We start from the raw sequence: 20525 nt of genomic DNA, 5'->3' as shown, positions 1-20525 counted from the left end.
TTTTTAAAAGAGAGACATTTATTTTATTCTTAAAGTACAATGTGACACATGAAGCTTTGGAGTTAAAATGAATTGTGGATAAGTAGATTGTCTTGAGGCTACCATGCCTAAATGAGATAGATGGAACAGTCCACTCTATTGCGAGACAGTCTTCAGAATTATGATGCCATTATGCTTTGTGCTTGCTTGAAGGGTTTTGTTGTTGTACATGGTGGTTGATTGTTTTTTAAACCACTTTAAAAACTGCATAAGATAAATATGAATTCTGGAGCATATTCCTATAGTTGCAGTATCAGTGAAATATGTGGGACCTTATAAATAGGATGCTCCAAATCTACTGTATCTTATTAACACAAATGATGATACCGTTTTATGTCTTCTGTAGTCACCTATGCAGGTTAAAAATACAGAAGACGAGTCTCTTAATCTAGTTCACGTTAAATGAAACAAAGATGGTATTTTATTCTGCCAAGAATGAATGAAATCTCAAATGTGGGTTCACTCCTTCACCACACTATTGTTTTCTCAACAGGGGGAAAGGAAGTGCTTAACTTTCTATCTGCCCAAATTCTTTATTGTTGGACTATTGTGGCTAGCGTCTGTTACACTGGGAATATGGCAAACGTAAGTAATTTAAAATTTAGTGCAAAAGTAACAAGCTGAGAGTGTTGAAGAATGAGAAGATTGTTTATAATTAGTGGTATCTGTTTCTTAATGCTCTGACTGTGATACAGGAATGGAGTTCAAATTCTTGCATCTTTCCGTTTTGGAAATTGTGACTGGTTTGAAAACAATTCCCCATGAACGATCTAGTTGTACATAATTTTATAAATCAGAGTGAGATTTATAAAAATCTAGAAATCACTACTTTGTCAATATGTTATGGATCCCTACAATACTCCCTCTAGTGCTATGTCCCAATTAGCTTTTAGTATTTGAAGCAACAGTTTCTCTGTAGTTAACTATTACACAGTTTGACCAAACTTTCTCAACTATTAAACCTGCACAATTGGTACTGACACTGCTTAGTTAAGCTATGCTATCTCCTCTCAAAACTCAGTTCTTTTGCTTGGTTTAGTGTTTTTCTCTTTTTTCCAGTTTGTTGTGTTAACATAAAGGTGTCACTATTCCCCACCCAGAAAACTTTCTCAGTTTTGGTACGTGTGTAGTTTCTAAACTGTTTTAGTCTCAAGTGTTTGCCTCTTATTTTACTTCTCAGAAGGAAGATACCTTCTAATCTTCTCCATGCCATTGTACATTGGTGAAAGCAGTGCAGTTGCAGGAAATGCTTATGCTAATGCTTTATCAACAGAATTGCTGTGAGGGAAGGGCTTATACCACACTTATTTCTTAAGTATAATTCTTATCACCAAGGATAAAATTTAAACACTAAATCCTGATGGCTTGTAGGAGTTTACAAGATTATACATTTTCTGAAAAATAAGTGGGGAGATTAGACATGCTCACAATTGAAATCTTCCATATTCCTTGAAAATTTGGTTTGGGAAGGAGGATGTCACGTAATGTAAATTGTCGTGACTGCATTGGAATCAATGGCATTGCACCAATTTGTGCAGCTAAAACCTCTACTTATAAACTCTGTATAGTAACTTTAAACCTTTTCTTTGTTAGTGGGTTTCTTGATCAGTACGGCTTTTTGACCTTGTCTTTTGTAATGGCGTAAGTACCACTTTTTCATTTTGAATCTTTTCTAGTGTTAATGAAGTACATGATCCTACATATCAATACAGGGTTGACACAGGTAATTTCCAGGTAAGTCAGAAATGTTTTCTTGCTATTAAATTGTCAGGTGGAGTTAGGTAATACAAGGAGCAGGGGTTTGTTCTTCCATTAAAAATCTATAACACAACTTAGAAAATAGCAAATGCTGGTCAGATGGTCTTATTCTTGACTAGGGTACTTTTAATTTTGCTTTAGCTCATGCATAGGCCATATCGAGCTCCACCCCAATGAGAAGAGTAAATTGTCTTGCAAATCTGGAGACTCAACACCACAAGTTTAGTCACAGACTCATGACTGTTGGGATTTAAAATTTTTTAAGCCTCTTATTAAGTCAGTTTTGTATGTCTTTACTCCTGCCAAGATCCTCTGTCCAAGTAAATTTCAGACTTCCTTGTTGTGAAGGAAGATCTGATTTATATGGGTCCTTGTATTGTTCTCAGGAGCTGTGTTTTTAGAAAATCATTGAGACTCAGCTCACTGTGAACTCAGTGAACAAAATGATGACTTCTAGTAAACATCCTTTCTTTACATTCCCCAAAAACCTATGTTGATGTATAGCCATCCTCATTTTCTACTTCCTTTCATGGGCCTACTTTCCCTGAATAAATGGGCCATTCTGTGTTGTGCTTTGGGAAATAGTGATTTCTATGGAGGGAAGAAGGAATAGATCAAATCTTGTTACATAATAAAAACTAACGCTCTTCTCATAGGGAATGAAAATCTTCTTCCTTGTGGTGGCAACCACATACGTTCTCTACCTTTTGTTCCTGATAGTGAGGGCATGCTCAGAACTTCATAACATGCCTTATGTTGGTAAGGAATATTTCTTTTGACACTTCCCCAAACAGGCTTGCTTCTCCTAGATGTAGGTGTAAATTCACTAATAACACCTTTTCTCCATCTTTTTCAGATCTCAGGTTAAAATTCTTGACTGCATTAACCTTTGTAGTGCTTGTCATTAGGTAAGGCTTTTCAAAGTACATTTCTCACTACTGTAACTTTTATAACCTTTTTTTCAGGGCTTCGAATACATTTTGTTGATAATAAAATTGTCAATGAAACTGAGGAATGTCTTTTGATATGATTGTTATGGCAAGCATTTCTTAATTTTTTAACCCTTCTTGAGGCTTTTAGAGCTAACTTTATATTATTTCTGTTACCACAGCAACACACTGCAAGATTTAGAGATTCACTTAGTAGAGATGTTTTCTGTACTGCTGAGTAGTCTGCAGTGCACCGTTCACCTCTTTTGGAGCTTTGTAAGCTTCACTTAGTCAAAGCAGAAGTTTAGAATTAGTTTCTTCGATTATTGTTAATACCTGTCTCCCCCACCCCAAGCAGTTATTTCAAATTACTTTTGACTTTTGTATTGTTTGTAGTAGATGAAATCTGAGGAAAATAGACCATGGGGGTTTTTTTCCGCTTTACTCAGTTGACTGCTGACTTTTAATCACAAAAGAATCATTCTTAATTTAGAGCTATGAAAGCGAATGTGTCTTAGAATAAATGGTCACCATGTTAACATAATTATTTTCTCATATACTCTTCCATCAAGCTACCATTTGAATTTTGCAGTTTAAAGAGACAGTACACCTATATGCTTTAACTTTTTTCCACAGCATTGTTATACTCTACCTACGCTTTGGAGCACAAGTTCTACAGGACAACTTTGTTGCGGAGCTGTCGACTCATTATCAGAATTATATCCTTGTGTTGTGATACTGCTCAACTAGGAATGTTGATCTGTTTTCATGCAGAAGGTACTTTAAAATGGTGTACCTAAGGACTGAGACCTTTGACTTCTAGGTTGGCATTTGAAGTTCAGTCCATTTTGATTGAGGTTTCATGTCAGCATTTTGTAATGGCTCTTTGTAAACATTATGAGCTGAGACAGTTTCAGTCTAATTTGTTTACATCACATAAATCACAACTGCATTTGATACTCTTCAGAAGGAATGAAGGCCTAGATATGCATGCATTCAAGTAACTTTGACAAGTTATTGTGACAAATTTGGCTGAATTTGCTGCATGAATTCAGTTTGCTGTATACCTACCAGTTGGCATGGGGCATACCAACATATTTAGGAAATTAATAGTTTAGAAGTCACTGAAAATGCATTTGTGTATTGGTCCAAGTCTACATATGGAAGAGGTCATAGCAGAGAATTTAAGTGACTTGAGAGAGACTATTTCTGATGTCTGTTGGCAACAGGATTACAAACTGTATTTCTGGATCTGAACCATGAGATCCTCGTTCGTTCTACTTTCTGAAAGTGCCTGTGTGATTGCAACTGCTCTGGTTACTGATAAGCTTAGATATTTGTTGGGAGCTAGTAGAAAACAGTGTGTAAAGCCTTTAGTATTTTCCCAAAATGATGGCAAGAAGCCATCTTCAGAGCTCTGTCTACAGATAGTCCTTTCTCCTTCCTTCTCAAGGAAGAACTTTTTTAAAAATAAACAAAACAAAACAAAACAACCCCACGTGAACACCCCCTTACTCAGCTTTCTTTTATCATTGAAGGCAGAACTATTCAATTTGCCATGCACTCCACCACTCAAGAGTAGACCTTATCTCAGCAAATGTTACTTGTGTTAAAGTTAAAGCTTTGTCTTTAGTGGGAGCTTTACCTTGAAATAGCTTGAGTACATTAGTTGTCACTGAATTTAAAACATGCAGTTTTGTTTAGCCATTCATGCTCTCAAACTTTAGTAAGGTAAACATTATTTCCATTGAAACAGCTTATGTATGGTTTGGGTCTTGTTTCCAAAGTTAATATGTATGGAGCTATATTGAGCAATATCCTTGACACTTACTACCAGCAGAATTCTTATCATTTTATGGTTTATTGAACTTTTATCTCTACACATTAGCCTTCGTGTATTCCCCCTCAAAGAATGCACTATATGGTAAGTGTAAGCAATTGTCTGGCAAACTTAGATGACAAGAGCTGGCATATTAGCAGATACTGCATAACATCTTTATATTTTGGTTGTCTTGTTACTGTTTCAGTTTGCTTTGAGTTAACATAAGCAGAAGCTGCACTGCTCCTGAGCAAATTAGTACTGGAAATATGAAGGAACACATAAAATGTATACAACTGATTAGCTAGACTTGAATTCTTACGCACTTAGATCAAGCTTATAGTCAATATGATGTATGCATATAATGCACTAACTTCTGCACTGACTCACAGACAATCCTTAAGGAAGGAAATACTTCATTTGCACTTTGTTCTAACAATAAGGTTAATGTATTGGCAGGCTGGCAAACTGGACTGTGAAAATAGGTAACATGCTGTTGGAAAAGCAGGAGTGAAGCCAATCTCTAACGTGGGAGGAATTTTGGGGAACTTGCTATGGGGAGAGGGCTGCACAGAGCCCATGTAAAGGGCGATAAAGGATTGAATCAGCGGCACTTCTGTTTTTGCATTCCTAAGTAGAGGATGTAATCTGACTCACATGATGATTATAAAGCATTATCCCTCTCTAAAAGATAAAGATTCTGTAAAATAAATATTTATACTGAGTGCATTCTCTGCTTTAAGCATTGGGTTTAAAATATAGAACCACAGAACAGCCCAGGTTGGAAATGACCTGGAAAGATCATCTGGTCCTTTCCTCCCTGTCATGGGAAAGGGAGCCTAGATGAGATTATCTAGCACCCTGTCAAATCACATCTTGCATGCTGAGAGGTATGCAGGGGGAAGGTACTAAATAGTGGAGATGGTCCTTTCTCTAAACTTTTTAGAGTAGAGATGGAGGAAACTGTTACAGAAAAATGCTATTGTTCCATTAAGAAAGACAAGAGAAACGGCTGGGTGAGGATAAAGTTAAAAACTTGCTGTTGGGTTGCAAGAAGTGTTAGTTTATAGAAGGCAGAAAGTAAAAAGCTGCCAGGAAAGATGTTTATAGCAAATTGCTGGATTGAATTTTGCTTGCATATAATTACGAACTGCAGCTAAGCAGCACAGATTATGCAAGAAATGAAGGCCTTAAAACAAAGTAGAGAGAATAGTCATAAATAGCCAATGGAAAGTATGTGCTTCCTTTCATCTCACCATAAAGGTACAAGTCCTTCCTTCATCTGTTACAAGGATGAAAAACAACTGGCTAATCATTGACCTGCATGCAAGGGATTACAACTTTGGTCTACTTATATTTGTAGCTTAGAAATAACCAAGATGTTAATGAAGACTGTGCTTTTTAAATACATATGAACTTTTGAATAATGATTAAGAATATTGAAGTCTGACTTAATTACTTTTATGTGCAGGTTCAAATAATATGAGACAGGAAACTGCACAAGGGAGGAAATCTGTTTATACAACATGGAGAATATCTATCTAAAAAGAATATGAGATAGTTATGTCATCTCCTTAACTCTTAAGAATACCATGATGTTGTGGCTGAAGGGTGAAGAATTTAAAGGAGAGAATTCCTGTTTGGATACAGTTTTGTTGAATTGTAGTTGTGACTGCCTTGGAAGTTGTCGGGTCTGTTGCTTCAGTGTTGGATTAGAAGTACAGCCACATTTCTATATTTAATGTGCTAAATTAACCCTTATTTGTATTTTCCAGAATCACAGTTGAAAGACAATCCCGCTTTTTCTATGCTGAATGATTCAGACGATGATGTGATTTATGGGTAAGATTATAAAATACCTATAGAGAGTTACTTCTGGTGTGTTATTTTTGTAATGTTCTTTTCCATATTCATTAAATAAGTGCAGGCTTTGTAGGTTGCTAGTAAAAGTATTCCGCCTAAAGAACAGAAATATAACCTTATTCTGAAACAGAAATGCAATGAGAATGCATGTTATTTTGTTTTTTCTTTTTTTTAATTTCTAAAAGGGATTGCCATGGCACTGATACAAACAGGTAAGTAAGTATTAGGATGGTGGCAGATCATGGAGTGAAGGCAGCAAGAGACGTGAAAGGAAAGCACATCCTTTCAAACCGGGAAAGATTGCAGGAGTCAGATGGAGTTAGCAAAGAGGCAGCTCATACGTAAAAGGCTTCAGGGAAGGAGAATGGCTCTTCTTGAGTGTCCATCACTTACGAAATAAGAATAACCAAATCTAGCAAAACTTCCTGGACTTATGTGTTTATGTAATATGAGCATTACAGTAGCACTTAAAACCCATCCCCATCAGGTGTCTCTGTGCTAGACACTGAACAAACTCATTATCTGCCCTTGATGTTTTCACCTCTTACCAAAGAGACTGAAGTGGCTGGAACAGTGAGGATGGGATTAATACTGCAGTAAGCAGAACAAGTTTGTGCTAGACTAGCTATACGCATTGTCTGAGATAGCCTGTCTTTCTTTAGTTAGATGAGTAATGGTAGTACCAGCTTGCTTCTGTACTAATCCTTGTGAAGAGTGGCTTGTAGTTACTGGAATAACTCTTACTATGCATCATCCTCTGGAGAAAAGTCATATATATTGTTCATATTCCCAACAAGGAAGGAAAATAGATACTAGCTTCTTACTCAAATAACAATTTGATGCTCCGATGTAGTTTAGAACTTTCCTATTTATTTTGGACTTCCTATCTGAACACCGCGTTCAGAATTTTTAACAAGTATCTGTTTCGCAGGAGTGACTATGAAGAAATGCCTCTTCAGAATGGCCAAGCTATTAGAGCCAAGTATAAAGAGGAATCGGACAGTGATTGATTTTGATGTAGACAGACTTGTTCAGCTGGAATTAAACCAATTTTGAAGTTTTCCCAGATGGACAACTTCCTTGGCTTCCTTACAGTGTGCTGTCATCTGAACACTGACTCCCAGGAAGGACATCCTGCTTCTGTTTCTGTTTACAAAGTTAAAACTGAAAAAAGAATGCTTGAAAAGGTTGTGATGAAAACTTAAGAAACCAAAATTTTTACATGTCTTATAAAATGCCTGATAGCAGGATGTCTGTGGACTAAAATCTTTAAGTCTATTTCCATTTAGAAGTGTCACTGATTATATGCTGATTTTAAAATCGCTTCCTTGCTGCTTGTTTTTTGGGTTTTTTTTTTTTGAGGATTATGTACAGCATACTGTCATTCATCTGTTGCATTTGTGTTAGCTCATTTGTATATTGTCCACTGCTGTACGAAGTGCCTCATTTCCCTTTCAATTTTCTACCTTAGTCTTTTGAGCTGGAGGCAGGGAATGAAGTGGTTTAGGGCTTTCCCTCTTTTTTTTTTTTTTTTTTTTTTTAAATGCAAGAAAACACAAGCTTTCCATTCTTCCTTTGAAGAAGTGATACAGACTTAAGACCATTTTTTAAAATTCATTTAAATGAGTTTACCAGATTTGTAAGTGCAAGATATGTGCAAATAATGAAGTTCTAGTGAGCCAAAATAGCCTCAGTGCTGCAAAATTATGTGTATATGTTTCATAACATGCTTTACTGCCACAACAGAAGTGTTTGGTTTGGGTTTTGTTTGTTTTTTTTAAACATCCCTTTCAAATGGAAATATTTAGGCAGCAACAAATCTCAGAAGGAAGCCAGTACTCTTCTTTCTGGGTTTTTTGTATGCTGGAGGAGATTGTTACACTTACAGAGAATAAAGTATGAAAGTTTCATAGAGAATTACAATTTCAAATTTCTAAACATTTCATTTTTGGAGGTTTTTTCTACATCAGAATTCTTCCTTAAGTTGTATTAATAGTTAACCTACATCCTAGGAACAGTTGTGGTTGCTCATGTATTGAACGTGCATGAGAGTTAGCTTTTGAGCATGTTCTGGGCATAGTTCAACTCCTTTGTCATACCACAGTTGCCACCTGTACTGATCGAAACTTTTACTAGCGCATTTTGTGATTATCTGTATTCCAGTCTGTGCTGGAATGGGGTTATATGGGAATTAAGTATTCCTAGTACAATGTTGCTGCTTCTCTATTTAAAAGTTGGGTTTCTCCTACACCATTGTTCAGTTCTTTATTTAAGTGGATGCTGTTTGTTTCTAACTACTTATGTTTTCAGGTACTTGACCTGTCTGAAAGTATCTTTTTTTTCATGGAGTCGTAACTGTGATTTACTCTTGTAAAATTTCTCTGCCCTGCTGCTGTAGAAAAGACTCTCAAAAGTACTGTTAATGTATTAGACAGAAAACGGTGCTGGCTTACACTAGGGAATTGTACTCATCATTGAACTAGTTTAAGCAGAAGAGTGCAATGAACTCCTACTAGACTTGCTGAATCATATTGGGGAAAAATAGATTTGTTCTGCTTTCATGCAACAACTGTTCTAGACCATTCCCTTTGCAATAAGCTCCTGGTAGCTGTTCAAGATCATGAAGGGGAGACTTCACAGGATAGCAGTTTGCTTAGAGAGGATCAACGGAACTGCTCCATGTGGTTGCATCCTTGCTGTCATAGAATAGTTCAGATTAAATCAGTGTTCTGCTCAAATCAAGTGTGGCAAGATACTCCGTGTGTGCGAGAGAAAACTTTCTAAAATTATGTAGAGCTGTGAAATTTTTTGAGGGTATCCGAAGTTTAAAACTTTCTGTACCAGGGATCATTTCTTTGTTAGAATCCAAAGCACTATTGTATGGCTACAGCAAGGAAACTGCTGGGGGGGAGGGCAAGGTGTTTTCCTTTAATTTCTTAATTAATTGGTGTTGGTTTAGAAGAACATATAGGAAAACATTAAAGTAGTATTTCAAGTTAGTGGTGGGTTGTTTTTTTTCAGTGAACTGTAGTAAGCTGTACCTTCAGTGCTTCCTTTTAGACCTTTTTTTTTTACAAGTATGGGAGATAATCTTTGTATCCTAAAAGAGGAGAGCCCGTTCTCATTTTTACCATTCCCCAGATGACTCTCCTGAGGTTTACAGCTATTTGAATTTGCAGAGTCAGGCTCTGATATTCCTTAATTCTGTTCTCAATTGTTCTGAAGAGATAAAATGTTTGATTTGACCAATGTGCAATGCATACTAATGTTTCTTATCACAGTCTGAACTGGTTTTTACAGTTAACCCTAAAATACAGTGTCATGCTTTGGGATTTTGTTAACTAAAGAAAACTTTGAGATGATTATTTTTTTCTAAGCTGCTCTCAGCCCATTTCACTTGCTGTTTTGTTTGCATTAACTTTTCTACATCACTACATTCCAAGTGGAAATAGGAAAGCTGAGAATGGGAAACATGTACTTAAGTATCTCACTGTGAAAATTGTGAGAAAATAGTTTCCTTGTTAATTTTTAGAGACCATTTTTAAGCAATGTTTGCCATGCAAAATAGTTTTGTGTCTCAGAAGTGCTAGAGTGTAATGGTAAGCTTGGTTGAAGCACTGTCACATCAAATTCAATATACAGTAAAAAGGCAAAAGCAGTGAAGCAGATGAGGAAATAGTTTTGCTAGCAAGAAATCTCAAATTTCACTCTTATTTCCACAATTGGAAAGCAGAGACAGCATTTGAGGAATATTACAATATGGATTGTAAACAGCTTGGGAGCAGGTGGCATAAATTCACCTCTGAGTGAAGTATTGTAACCTAAGGGTGAAACAGAAGAGATCTGGATAAGAAACTAGCCTGGCTTTCCTTTCATTACTGCTAAAGTAATTAAATATTTCCATCACTAGTGGAACTGTATAAAATGAGAAAAGTATGCAAAAAGGCCCTGCAGCATACAGTGTTCCTGCTCTAAAGGAGATGCCATCTATTAAATAATTGCAAGACTTCCATGTACACAATGATCAAGGGGGACTTCAAAAATCAGTGAGTGTGAGCTGTTCGTGGCAACCATTTTCTGTTGTATTTGCTTTAAAAATACAGTTGGTGTGGGAATTGGTTGGAAACGTTCCTAGGACTGGCAAAGAATAGCAAGCATAAGGCTTAAGACCAGTAAGGAACAGCTAGTGCAACAGACCCGTGACGCTAATACTGGGGAAAGTGGGAGGATGGTTCCAGCTAGGAAAGACTTTGATCCATTGTCTTTCTCTGAGCCAAAAGATAACTTTGTATCCATAGTCATGTAATTTTCCCCCCATTTCCTTTTGCTTATGCCAGTAATAACCTTTGCATTACTGTAAAACTTTTTTTAGAAGTTTGTATATATGTAAAATGAAAATACGGAAAAATTGTGTACCAAAATGGTATAAAAATGTGTAAGATAAATGCTCTGTTTAATGAGAAGCTGTAATTAAATGCTGCTTTGAGAAAGTCTGCATGAGGATGTGCTAAATATTCTATGTGTCTAGAAGTTGTGTTGATGACAGCAGATTATCCATTTATGTCAGAAAACTTCATGCTAATACAGAATATGAAGGAAAGCTAATATTTTATTTCAAGCAAAACTTGGCTATTGAGTTTCTTGGAAGAATTCATGTGCATAATCATTGTTAAATATGTTCATAATAAAGTTTTATATCTTTATATTGTATCTTGGTTTTATTTTCCTTCCAGTGAATGACTAACTGTACCATTTTCATAACTTACGCATGTATTTAACTTGGTTAATTGCATAAGGATGGGGTCCAGGAGGCTCTGTCAGCACAGATTAACCAGAGAATTAGGTTTTGGGGTTTGCTTGTTTGGTTTGGGGTTTTTTTTTTTTGCTTACCCTGCCTGGGCTTGAAGGCAGAAGAACAGGTTGCTAATTTTCCTAAGAAATACACTGGCTAGTTTACAAAGGGGAACTAGCATTCTCAAATGACTTCACAGTGGCTTTCCAAAGCCTGCTGTGGTCATGCTGGCAGTAAAACTTCCCCTGGTGAATGTTAGTGCCAGCTACCTTTCTGCCAAACATGCATGCTTCATGTTAGCTGCTGTCAGGTCTCCTACCTACCCTGCAGTGATGCATCTTCTCAGCACACCCAGGAAGGGCTGCCTCATCTTCAACCCACTGGCCAGTAATAAAAAAAGGTTTAGAGATGATGAAGATGCTGATGTCATTCATCTCCTTCTTATAGCTCTCTATCTTCCAAGAGTCTGCTCATAGCTGGTAGACTGCAAAAGTGATCAGCATGTCACCCTCCCATTGGGGTGATGCCATTCCTTGTATAAACTCGAGGAGAGCCTGAAACCTCATTGCATGCTGAATAAAATGGCTGTAAACATCTCTGCACAAATGGATACTCAACTGACTCCTGCTTTAATATCAGAGATGGCAATGCTCATTTACCAGCAGCAGTTAATTCTGAAGCCATTTCCTTTAGGTTTCAGTCAAAATAGTTAATGGTGGAAGACAGGTCATACTCATTTGTGGCATTTACAGTAAATGATGACCTCCCCCTTCCTCCTCCTCCCCTCCAGATCAGGGCTGACATGCTAATGATTTCTACAGCTGTAGTCAGATGAAGAGCTATGGCAGTAAGCTAGAGACAGGAAACAGAGACTGCATTTATAATTACCTTCCTTACTACTCCAGCTCACAGTTTGTGCTGATTTTTTTTTTTTTTTACAGCCAATTACCTAGAGCAAGGACTCTGCAAGCTCATCACCCCAATGCTTTACTTTGGCACTGAGATGAGCTAGCCAGCGGTCTTTAAAAAAGGTAATTAAAATTAAGGTGTTTCAAGATAATTCAAATTTAAAAATCAGTAACTGTACAACATCAAGACTGTAATATGCAATGTCTACAGTATTTTACAGAAAAGCCCTATCTTAACTTGGGGAGGGGGGAGGACAACACCAACACCCCCAAAGAAAACCCCTTGCTGCAGTCCTAAAACTGTTAACATCAGAAGCACTGGTTATTGCTCACAGGTTAAACGATCTAGAAAACTATATCTACCTTTCTGTAGCATGACTTCTGTTTCAATGCACCAGGGTTTTTTCTTCCCATACAGCTTTTACACTGACATGTCAAACTTTTTTCTTTTTCCTGCAGTTCAGCATGCGCATGAACCAACAAACAGCAAAAAAATCAAGGGATTTGCTATTATTAACATGAACAAAGGACAAGGAACATTTGAACAGCTTGACCAAGCAGCCAAGTGTTTCAAGAAGTAAATACTGACTCCAAGTGCACAAAACTATTTCTTTTAACTGTAAATAAACAGCTGAGTAGGTATTACACTACCAGTATTATTCTGGCATGCTGTTGGAAAGGAGATGAAGTATCCAACCATCCAGATTTAAAATTTCCTTAGCAATTCAGAGATCAAAGATTTATTCTCTTTATGACAAGTTTTTCTCTCACCCTGATGACTATTTCAGGCACTTTATTCAATCTATCTTGTTTCAGTATTTTCTTTTTACACATGTTGTATCATTTCTAACACTGACTACTCAGCATCCTGCTTCTAGTCAACCCCATGCTAAAACTCTCTCTGCTACAAAATATAAGGCATATACTCCTCAGTATAAGGTATATGCACTCAGTATAGCCCTGTAGCACTCACTAGGACATATGCTAGAATAAAGAAGTGGCTTGTCACGAAGGAGACGTGTTTATAGCGATGTTTTGAAACTGGTATGCTAGCAGAAATATAAGCCTTACAGCTATATTAAAAGTCTCAAATGTACCAAGCCCAAGCCTGCTGATAAAGACAACTTTTTTGACTGACAGCAGAAATGGTCGGAAGACGGTTGAAGCCTTGCCTAGCACAGGGTTTTCTACAGTCTGTTTGGATATGCTGAGTAGAGTTATCACAGCGAGCACTCCCGTGCACCTAGCACTATGAAAAACAAATCCTCTACTGTCATTTGATTTTTCAGTATTACATCTTCCCACATCGTGGAAATGTACTGTTGTATCAGCAGTCATCTCATTCTAAACAAACAGCTGTAGTTGAGAGCCAGATTCTGAAAACATTTGACAGGGCTTCCTAAATATAAGCAAATGCAGGTCACTCAGACTGACTCTAGCCCAGGAATACTCTCCTATACTTGCTTTGAAAGTAATTCTTTCAACTTCACTAGAAGTGAGCTACTGCTTACAGAAGCAGCATAGCAGTTTGCAGAGGCAGTCTGAAATTCATAGCATGCTCCCATTCCTTTAATTAGGTGATGAAGAAAACCGTATCCAAGCCTATGCTGAAAACTTGTTTTACTTGTTATTCCTCTGCAACTTTACTCTAGAAGGCTGGAGACTTACTCACATGTTATTTAGTCATGTTGCTTGAGGCAGTCGTCCCCCCCCCCCCCCTTTCAGAAAGATTCAAGTTTCACCAGCTATCAGAACTCATCACACTCACTATCAGCAAAATCGATGTAGAAGGTGGCAGGTAAGTTCAAGACTTACTTAACACACGTAATTGGCTGCACTAGTGAATGATTATCCACGTATAGCTGGCTGAGCACTTCTAGAACGTGAAAAACTTCTTACCTGTCTTTGTTCAATGAAGATGGTTATTTCTGTTATCATTCCGTGCCCTAAATACCATACAATCAGATTAAACAGGTCCCAAAAATGCAGCCAGGTTACTTTCTGATAAACATCATCTCATTTTCTTGCAATTTTGTAGTGACTTTGGCAAAATTATGGAAGTGCTTTGTATTCTGGCATGTACCTCAACTACCTTGAAGAGGATTAAAAGAATTGGAACTTTTTTCTTTTTTAAATAACAAAAGAATTGAGTTTAAATGAGTCACACCAATGGCTATGAATTTCAATAATTTAATGCTAACCAAGAGTACAAAGTGTGAAAGTCGGTGTCTCATTTATATTGGGCTTAAAAAAGAAATCTAGAGAAAGTGTTTACACTGCAGCAGATTTCAGTATTAGCACCTTGAAGAGAAGTTCTTGAAGTGTTAAGACAGTATGGCAACACTGGTACGATACTAAGTACAAACACAAACCATGTTAACAGCATGTTTTCACATTTCTATGTTTGAAAAAAGTTACTTAAAAAGTACATTAAAAACAGAAGTTGTTCAGTGTATTCACAGTTTGAGTAGAGATGGAATCAAGTGCTGGAGTAGAAAAGAGAAGGATGAATGATTCCAAGGCAATTATATTGCAAGTCCAAAGGCACTGACAATACAGTACATAGTCTTATTCTCCCATCTCACAGTGCAGGTTCCTACAAATATAAAAAAGGGTTTCAGAGACAGAAGAAAGTTACAGTGATAAAATGCACACCCTTATATGCATGTTTGTAATTGTTTACATTATGAATCTTAAGAACAAAGCCTTCACAACAGCTAAGCATTTCATATGCATGAGTTAGCATCACAGCCAAATGGAAAACACACCAAACCATATGCTATTACTCCAAAACAATAGCACTTGGAAAAAAAAGTATGCTGCCTAGTCTTAAGGGGACTAGCATTAAAGCTGCAAGCTGAAAAATCCAACAGTTGTGTTCCTTACCATCACTGGAGTTGTCCCAGAAGCAAGAGCTTGCTGTATGTAGCCCAGCACCATTCTTTTGCATAATCACACAGGTCACTGTTTGTCAGTAGAGAAGCTTTTATTAATTTATCACTATCATTAATTAACATTTAGCTACATTTTTGCTTAGCATGTTACATACATACACACATAGGCATATATACATGCTTAAGAGTAGTTTACAGACATGATTCTTGCTAAGATCTTCCCCCACCCCCTGCCCATCAGTGCACTTAACTGTACCAGCTTTAACAGAAAACAGAAAGTTGAGCTCACCAATATACTTGAAAGGCTTCCCCAGCTTTGTGAGTTGGCTTAGCGTTTGTTCCACCACACTTGTTGTCCACTGGTTCACTTTGCTGTGCTGGTAGGCATTGCCACCTATCGCACTTTCTATGGCCTATCGGCGACAAACACATAAAATAAGCTGCACTGTTGTCAATCTACCAGGCGCCCGTTAATCCTCTCCAACATGGAGCACTAAAGATGAGACCCCATATCCACAGAAAAAATCCTAAATACTGCTTGTCCATATGGATTGTTGGAAGTGTTTTCAATTATTAAAAAACTAGCAGGTCAGAGTTTGAGCCAGGCATAGGGGGAATTATCATAGCTTTCATCCTCTCCTCATTTTGTGATGTTTTGATTCTTTATTTGTAATTCCTATCCCAATGTCCTGAAGCCAGACTTATAAAAAGGGTCTTGCATTTAAACAGTCCTGAAGAGACTGAAAAAATACACACAACAATGGCTCATTCACACATATTCTTCTATGGAAATGAACTTCAGATATTTCAGCAGAATCATTTTTGGGAAGCAAAACCCCAAATCAAAACAAAAGACCCCTGTAGTTGCTGGTCACTAATAGAGCAGAAGCCTTCAGCCAAATAATCTGTTTTACTTATGAGGATGGTTTCCCCTTTAAGATACAAATAAAAGTACATTAAAGCTGCATGTTTTTCATTGATATATTTTTTCCTCACAGAAATTGTTTAAAAAATAACCACAAAATTGTTTCAGATTCAGAAGAGACAGGAGCATGTATTAAAGCATGTGTATTCAATTTACAGAGTCCAACCAAAACAGTTGTTTTGCAACAAGAAAGAGATTGCACTAGTCTACTGTACAAGAGGAATTCTGGACACAAAACCCAAACCTCTCTGGAAATTTTATAGACAGGAAATTCATGATTCTTAACGACAAGAATAGTTCAATCATTTCAAACAAACAAGAACTCATTTTGGAGGAAAAGCATCTCAAAAGAACACAGTAACATGCATATGCAAATAGCCTGTAAAAAACCCTATATGTCACTGAAATATAAAACCTATCTCTATAAGGTTTAACATACAACATCCCCCTAGAAATTCTAATAGGGATACACTGCAACCAGAGAGGAGCATCTAAAATTATTTTAATTATCTTTTGGATTTGTAATACATATCACAACTAAGGCTAGGTATAATTTCTATTTAAAGTATCCACATTGGTTAAATCAACAATTATCTATACTTTGATAGCAACCTATCTAGAAATCTATTACATATTAGTTACCAGATTTTCTTGAATGCTTCTTAGCACACAGCATACAACATACTATACTTTCACACCAACAAAATGAAAATGTTAGTTTACCTCTTTAATGATGCTACTGACTTCATCAACAACAAAGGAAGTCTACAAAAAAAGTAGAATTTTAAATAATCAGTGCACACATTCTTCTGCTTACACACTTAAAGCTTGGTTAAGAACATGCACTAGAAGCTTAATTTATGCTTGTCAGATTTCTTGCAAGTCAGAAGATAGCGAGTCTTCCTTTATTTGCTCATACGTACTCTGGCTCCCTGAACCCAGTCCAGTGAATGTTCTTAGCAAAGTAATGAAAAGTAACAGATGAACTACTATTGGCTGGCCTTTTGAGTCAAAGTTTTCAAATTTTAACTTGAAAATATTTTAAAATAATCTGTATGACACTTCTGTACATATAATGCTTATTGTAAAATGAGAATATAATGTCCACAATTCACAGTAGGGTTGCAGAGATAACCTCAGTGTGCAGACACAGCTTACAGTTGAATGAAACTGACATCTCCAGGGCACTGACACGGACAAAATATCAATTCACAGCTCAAGGAAAAGCTGTCATGACAATCTCAGCTGGGGATAAGAAGAAAACTACCCTTGGAAACTGAAGGTGAAATCTAGCTCCTTGGACTTCCCACCACCTTCAGCCTTCTCTCAGGCTCTGGGGAGTAGAGATTAAGCATGTGGAATGGGAACAGAGAAGGCCCCAACTTTTTACTAATCTTAAAACTACTACCCATTTTCTCATATGGTTAGTATGTTTTCCTGTTTCAGTCCCTCAGCTATTGCTGCCTCCCATGTAAGCTGGTTAAAACAAGCCGCCAACACTGCAGGGGACAGCCCACCACCCCCCGCAGCCGTTCAAACAGCCGGAGAGCCCTAACACGGCACCGCATTTTTACTACAGGTATCTCACAGCCTCACCTCACAAACCAGAAGAAAGGAATCAGGCAAAAGAAATGCACATAACAGCAAACTAATTAATTTCAGAAGACAGAATAAGGATTTCAAAATTAACCTAATCAAGCATATGTTGACCAAGTTTTAACTGGGAGGTCTGTCAGCTTCTCCAGCTGGCAAACATGAGTAATAGCATAATTCAGGGGTGCAGGCAGGATGTAGCTACACCTGCTCAGGAGAATTTCCACATTACATTCATAAATCTTTGGTCAGAAGGTGAACAGCCTAGTCAGCTTCAGTGACATGCGACATTCAGAAAGATGCGAGCAGCAGTGTTCTCCCCTGGTAAAAGAAACAGCACGCCCCAGAGATGTGCAGGCAATGCCTTTTCTGTAACTATTCAGAGGCATCAACTTCCTCGCACACTTCAACATTTTTAAAAGCTTTTATGTGCTGTGGCAAACTGGCTTTTATTTTCAGCTTCTTGACTTTGATTTCATTTTAATATGCCTCATTTATTTTCATGGTCCTGAATTTTACAGGTGCTTACATTTAAGGTGCACCACTGTATTTAACCAAAAAAGAGCTGTAATTATCAAAACATCCTTTCCCATAAGCATAAGTTAAGAATACACATGCCAGACGTGCTGGCAGACATGAAACATGCTGTCAGGCAAGATGATAAACCATATACAGATTTTTCTTCACAAAGTCTAGAACTCTGCTCAGAAATGCCTTTGAGTGAGCACAAGCACAGCTCACCAAAGTAAACTGAATTAAACCCAACCCAAGTTCTCAAAGGTATTTAAAACAAGTGGGAAAGAGCCATAGACACATTTGAGAATTTGGTTCTAGAGTTGCTGTAACTTCTCAACACTCTCCCTTTTTTGGGATGAGAGAGTATATGGGTTTAGATATGTGAGAAAACAGAACATAATGTCCCAATATCCAGCTTTGTGATTTGTGTGCTGTAACTGAGTTGCCAAATAATACAACAATATTCCATCCTTTTATAAGATAATACAAACACTTTTTGCATTAAAAAATAAAGGGAAAAAATTCAGAAGCTTTGTGATTTCTCGCCACTACCCCTCTGGCACAAGGAAAGCAGACTCGATGTTTCCAACACCTTGTTTAAAAGGGGTGTTCCCCGGCAACAAATGCAAACTGCAAAGCAGTAGTATTTTTGAGTAATTCTGAAGACGTTTTTGAAAAAAAAGTCTGAAGACGTTTGTATCAAAAATATCAAAAATAGCGTGGCCAGCAGGACTAGGGAAGTGATTGTGCCCCTGTATTCGGCACTGGTGAGGCCGCACCTCGAATACTGTGTTCAGTTTTGGGCCCCCCACTACAAGAGGGATATTGAGGTACTGGAGCGTGTGCAGAGAAGGGCAACGAAGCTGGTGAAGGGTCTGGAGCAGAAGTCTTATGAGGAGCGGCTGAGGGAGCTGGGACTGTTTAGCCTGGAGAAAAGGAGGCTGAGGGGAGACCTCATCGCTCTCTACAACTACCTGAAAGGAGGTTGTAGAGAGGTGGGGGTCGGTCTCTTCTCCCAGGTAACAAGTGATAGGACAAGAGGAAATGGCCTCAAGTTGCGCCAGGGGAGGTTTAGACTGGATATTAGGAAATTTTTTCTTCACCGAGAGGGTTATCAAGCATTGGAACAGACTGCCCAGGGAAGTGGTTGAGTCGCCATCCCTGGAGGTATTTAAAGGACGTTTGGATGAGGTGCTTAGAGACATGGTGTAGTGGTGGTTTTTGGCAGTGTTAGGTTTATGGTTGGACTCGATGATCTTAAAGGTCTTTTCCAACCTATATGATTCTGTGATTCTGTGAAAACAGCTATAAGAATGATGTTTAAGCACATTAATTATCAGTTTTTTTAAAAATATCTGCAACTGTATAACACAGGCCAGGCCCAGCAATCAGGACAAGGCTTTTAGAATAGCACAAGCCTGACACACCTTCACCCCTCCACTGCTTTGCTATTGTCTAACCAAGCCACACTGCAGCTCTTGAAGAACAATGCAGCAAATTGTCACAGCTCAGAAAAACTGTCCCTCTGCAAGAGCAACACTTGCTGGGTAGTCATTTAGCATAATAAAGAAAAAGACCCTTGATTTATCCGACTTTGTACCTTCGTTAAAGGGGTATAATGGGATAGCTGTCTCATTAGTGCGCCTGTAACATGCAGACTATCTGCCTGAACTCTTCTGCACAAGTAGCTTACTGAGTCATCCTCACACTGAGCTAGACCAGACCAGCAAACCTTCTACTACAGCATGCTGCTTCATCCTGTTGGTTAAGCCAGGAGCCATGATACCCCTCGAGCATTTTCTGTAAGTGATTTGCAGTGGCAATTTTGGGGAGAGAAGCAGGCGTGGGTCGTCGCCAGGGAAGAGAAGCCCAGCGAACACCCGAAATGCAGACAAGGGGCTGGCCCACCGGCCCGCCCTGTAACCAAATCTGGTCACGCCGCCAGAGAGACCGCAGGCTCCCGGGACGGCTCCAGCCCGCCGGGGGGGCAGCAGCTCCGCGCGGCAGGAACAAAGGCTGAGCCTGTCTCCAGCCGTTGCCCAGGACGCACGGCTCGGAGACGCCACCAACGCCCGGTGTCACCCCGAAGGAGGGCAGCAGGGGGTGGGGCGGGGGACTCCAACGGTCCCGGGCTCGCCCGGGGGAGACCGGAAGGTGGGGTCCGAGGCGGACAGGTATCGCCCGAGACCGCCCACCGGCCCGCAGCCTCCCGAAAGGAGAAGCCAGAGGCAGCCCCGAAGCTGCCCTCCCCCTGCCCCTCGCCCCGGTCCGTTACCTCCTCCCCCGACTGGAAGTCGTCCATCTTCCCGCTGGAGCCCCTCACGCCGCAACCGACACCCCGGCACCGCCCCCTCGCCACCGCGCGCCGGCCGCTGCTCGCGATGCCCGAGGCGCTTGCGCAGTGCTGCCCGCGGGCGGCGGAGCCCGAGCACCGAAGCCGCTCTACGCCTGCGCGCCTCGCGCCCGTCTCGGCTTGGGTTCCGTACAGC

The 20525-nt window shown here is 38.9% G+C and overlaps 2 protein-coding genes across 5 annotated transcripts in view; one reads left to right on the top strand and one right to left on the bottom strand.

The window, feature by feature from the left end:
• Positions 1-11111, top strand: part of TMEM181 (transmembrane protein 181) — a 37499-nt gene extending 26388 nt beyond the window's left edge. For all 4 annotated transcript variants that reach the window (XM_075498920.1, XM_075498921.1, XM_075498922.1 and 1 more), the window contains 8 exons: positions 533-624; positions 1716-1773; positions 2454-2556; positions 2654-2705; positions 3363-3445; positions 4561-4650; positions 6321-6387; positions 7340-11111. In XM_075498920.1, the coding sequence (XP_075355035.1) occupies positions 533-624; positions 1716-1773; positions 2454-2556; positions 2654-2705; positions 3363-3445; positions 4561-4650; positions 6321-6387; positions 7340-7418 (624 nt within the window). In that variant the 3' untranslated portion in view covers positions 7419-11111. The remainder of the gene's footprint in view (positions 1-532; positions 625-1715; positions 1774-2453; positions 2557-2653; positions 2706-3362; positions 3446-4560; positions 4651-6320; positions 6388-7339) is intronic.
• A 3171-nt stretch (positions 11112-14282) lies between these two features.
• Positions 14283-20525, bottom strand: DYNLT1 (dynein light chain Tctex-type 1). The gene is made up of 5 exons (XM_075498924.1): positions 20312-20525; positions 16651-16692; positions 15292-15415; positions 14995-15072; positions 14283-14704 (listed from the first exon to the last, which is right to left on the bottom strand). The coding sequence occupies exons 1-5, from the start codon at positions 20336-20338 to the stop codon at positions 14634-14636; spliced, it is 342 nt and encodes a 113-aa protein (XP_075355039.1). The 5' UTR covers positions 20339-20525; the 3' UTR covers positions 14283-14633.

Source organism: Mycteria americana, chromosome 3, assembly GCF_035582795.1.
Source record: "Mycteria americana isolate JAX WOST 10 ecotype Jacksonville Zoo and Gardens chromosome 3, USCA_MyAme_1.0, whole genome shotgun sequence".
Classification (NCBI taxonomy): Eukaryota; Metazoa; Chordata; class Aves; order Ciconiiformes; family Ciconiidae; genus Mycteria; species Mycteria americana.
The sequence above is the reverse complement of the archived record's forward strand: the minus strand, read 5'-3'. Positions and strand labels throughout refer to the sequence as shown.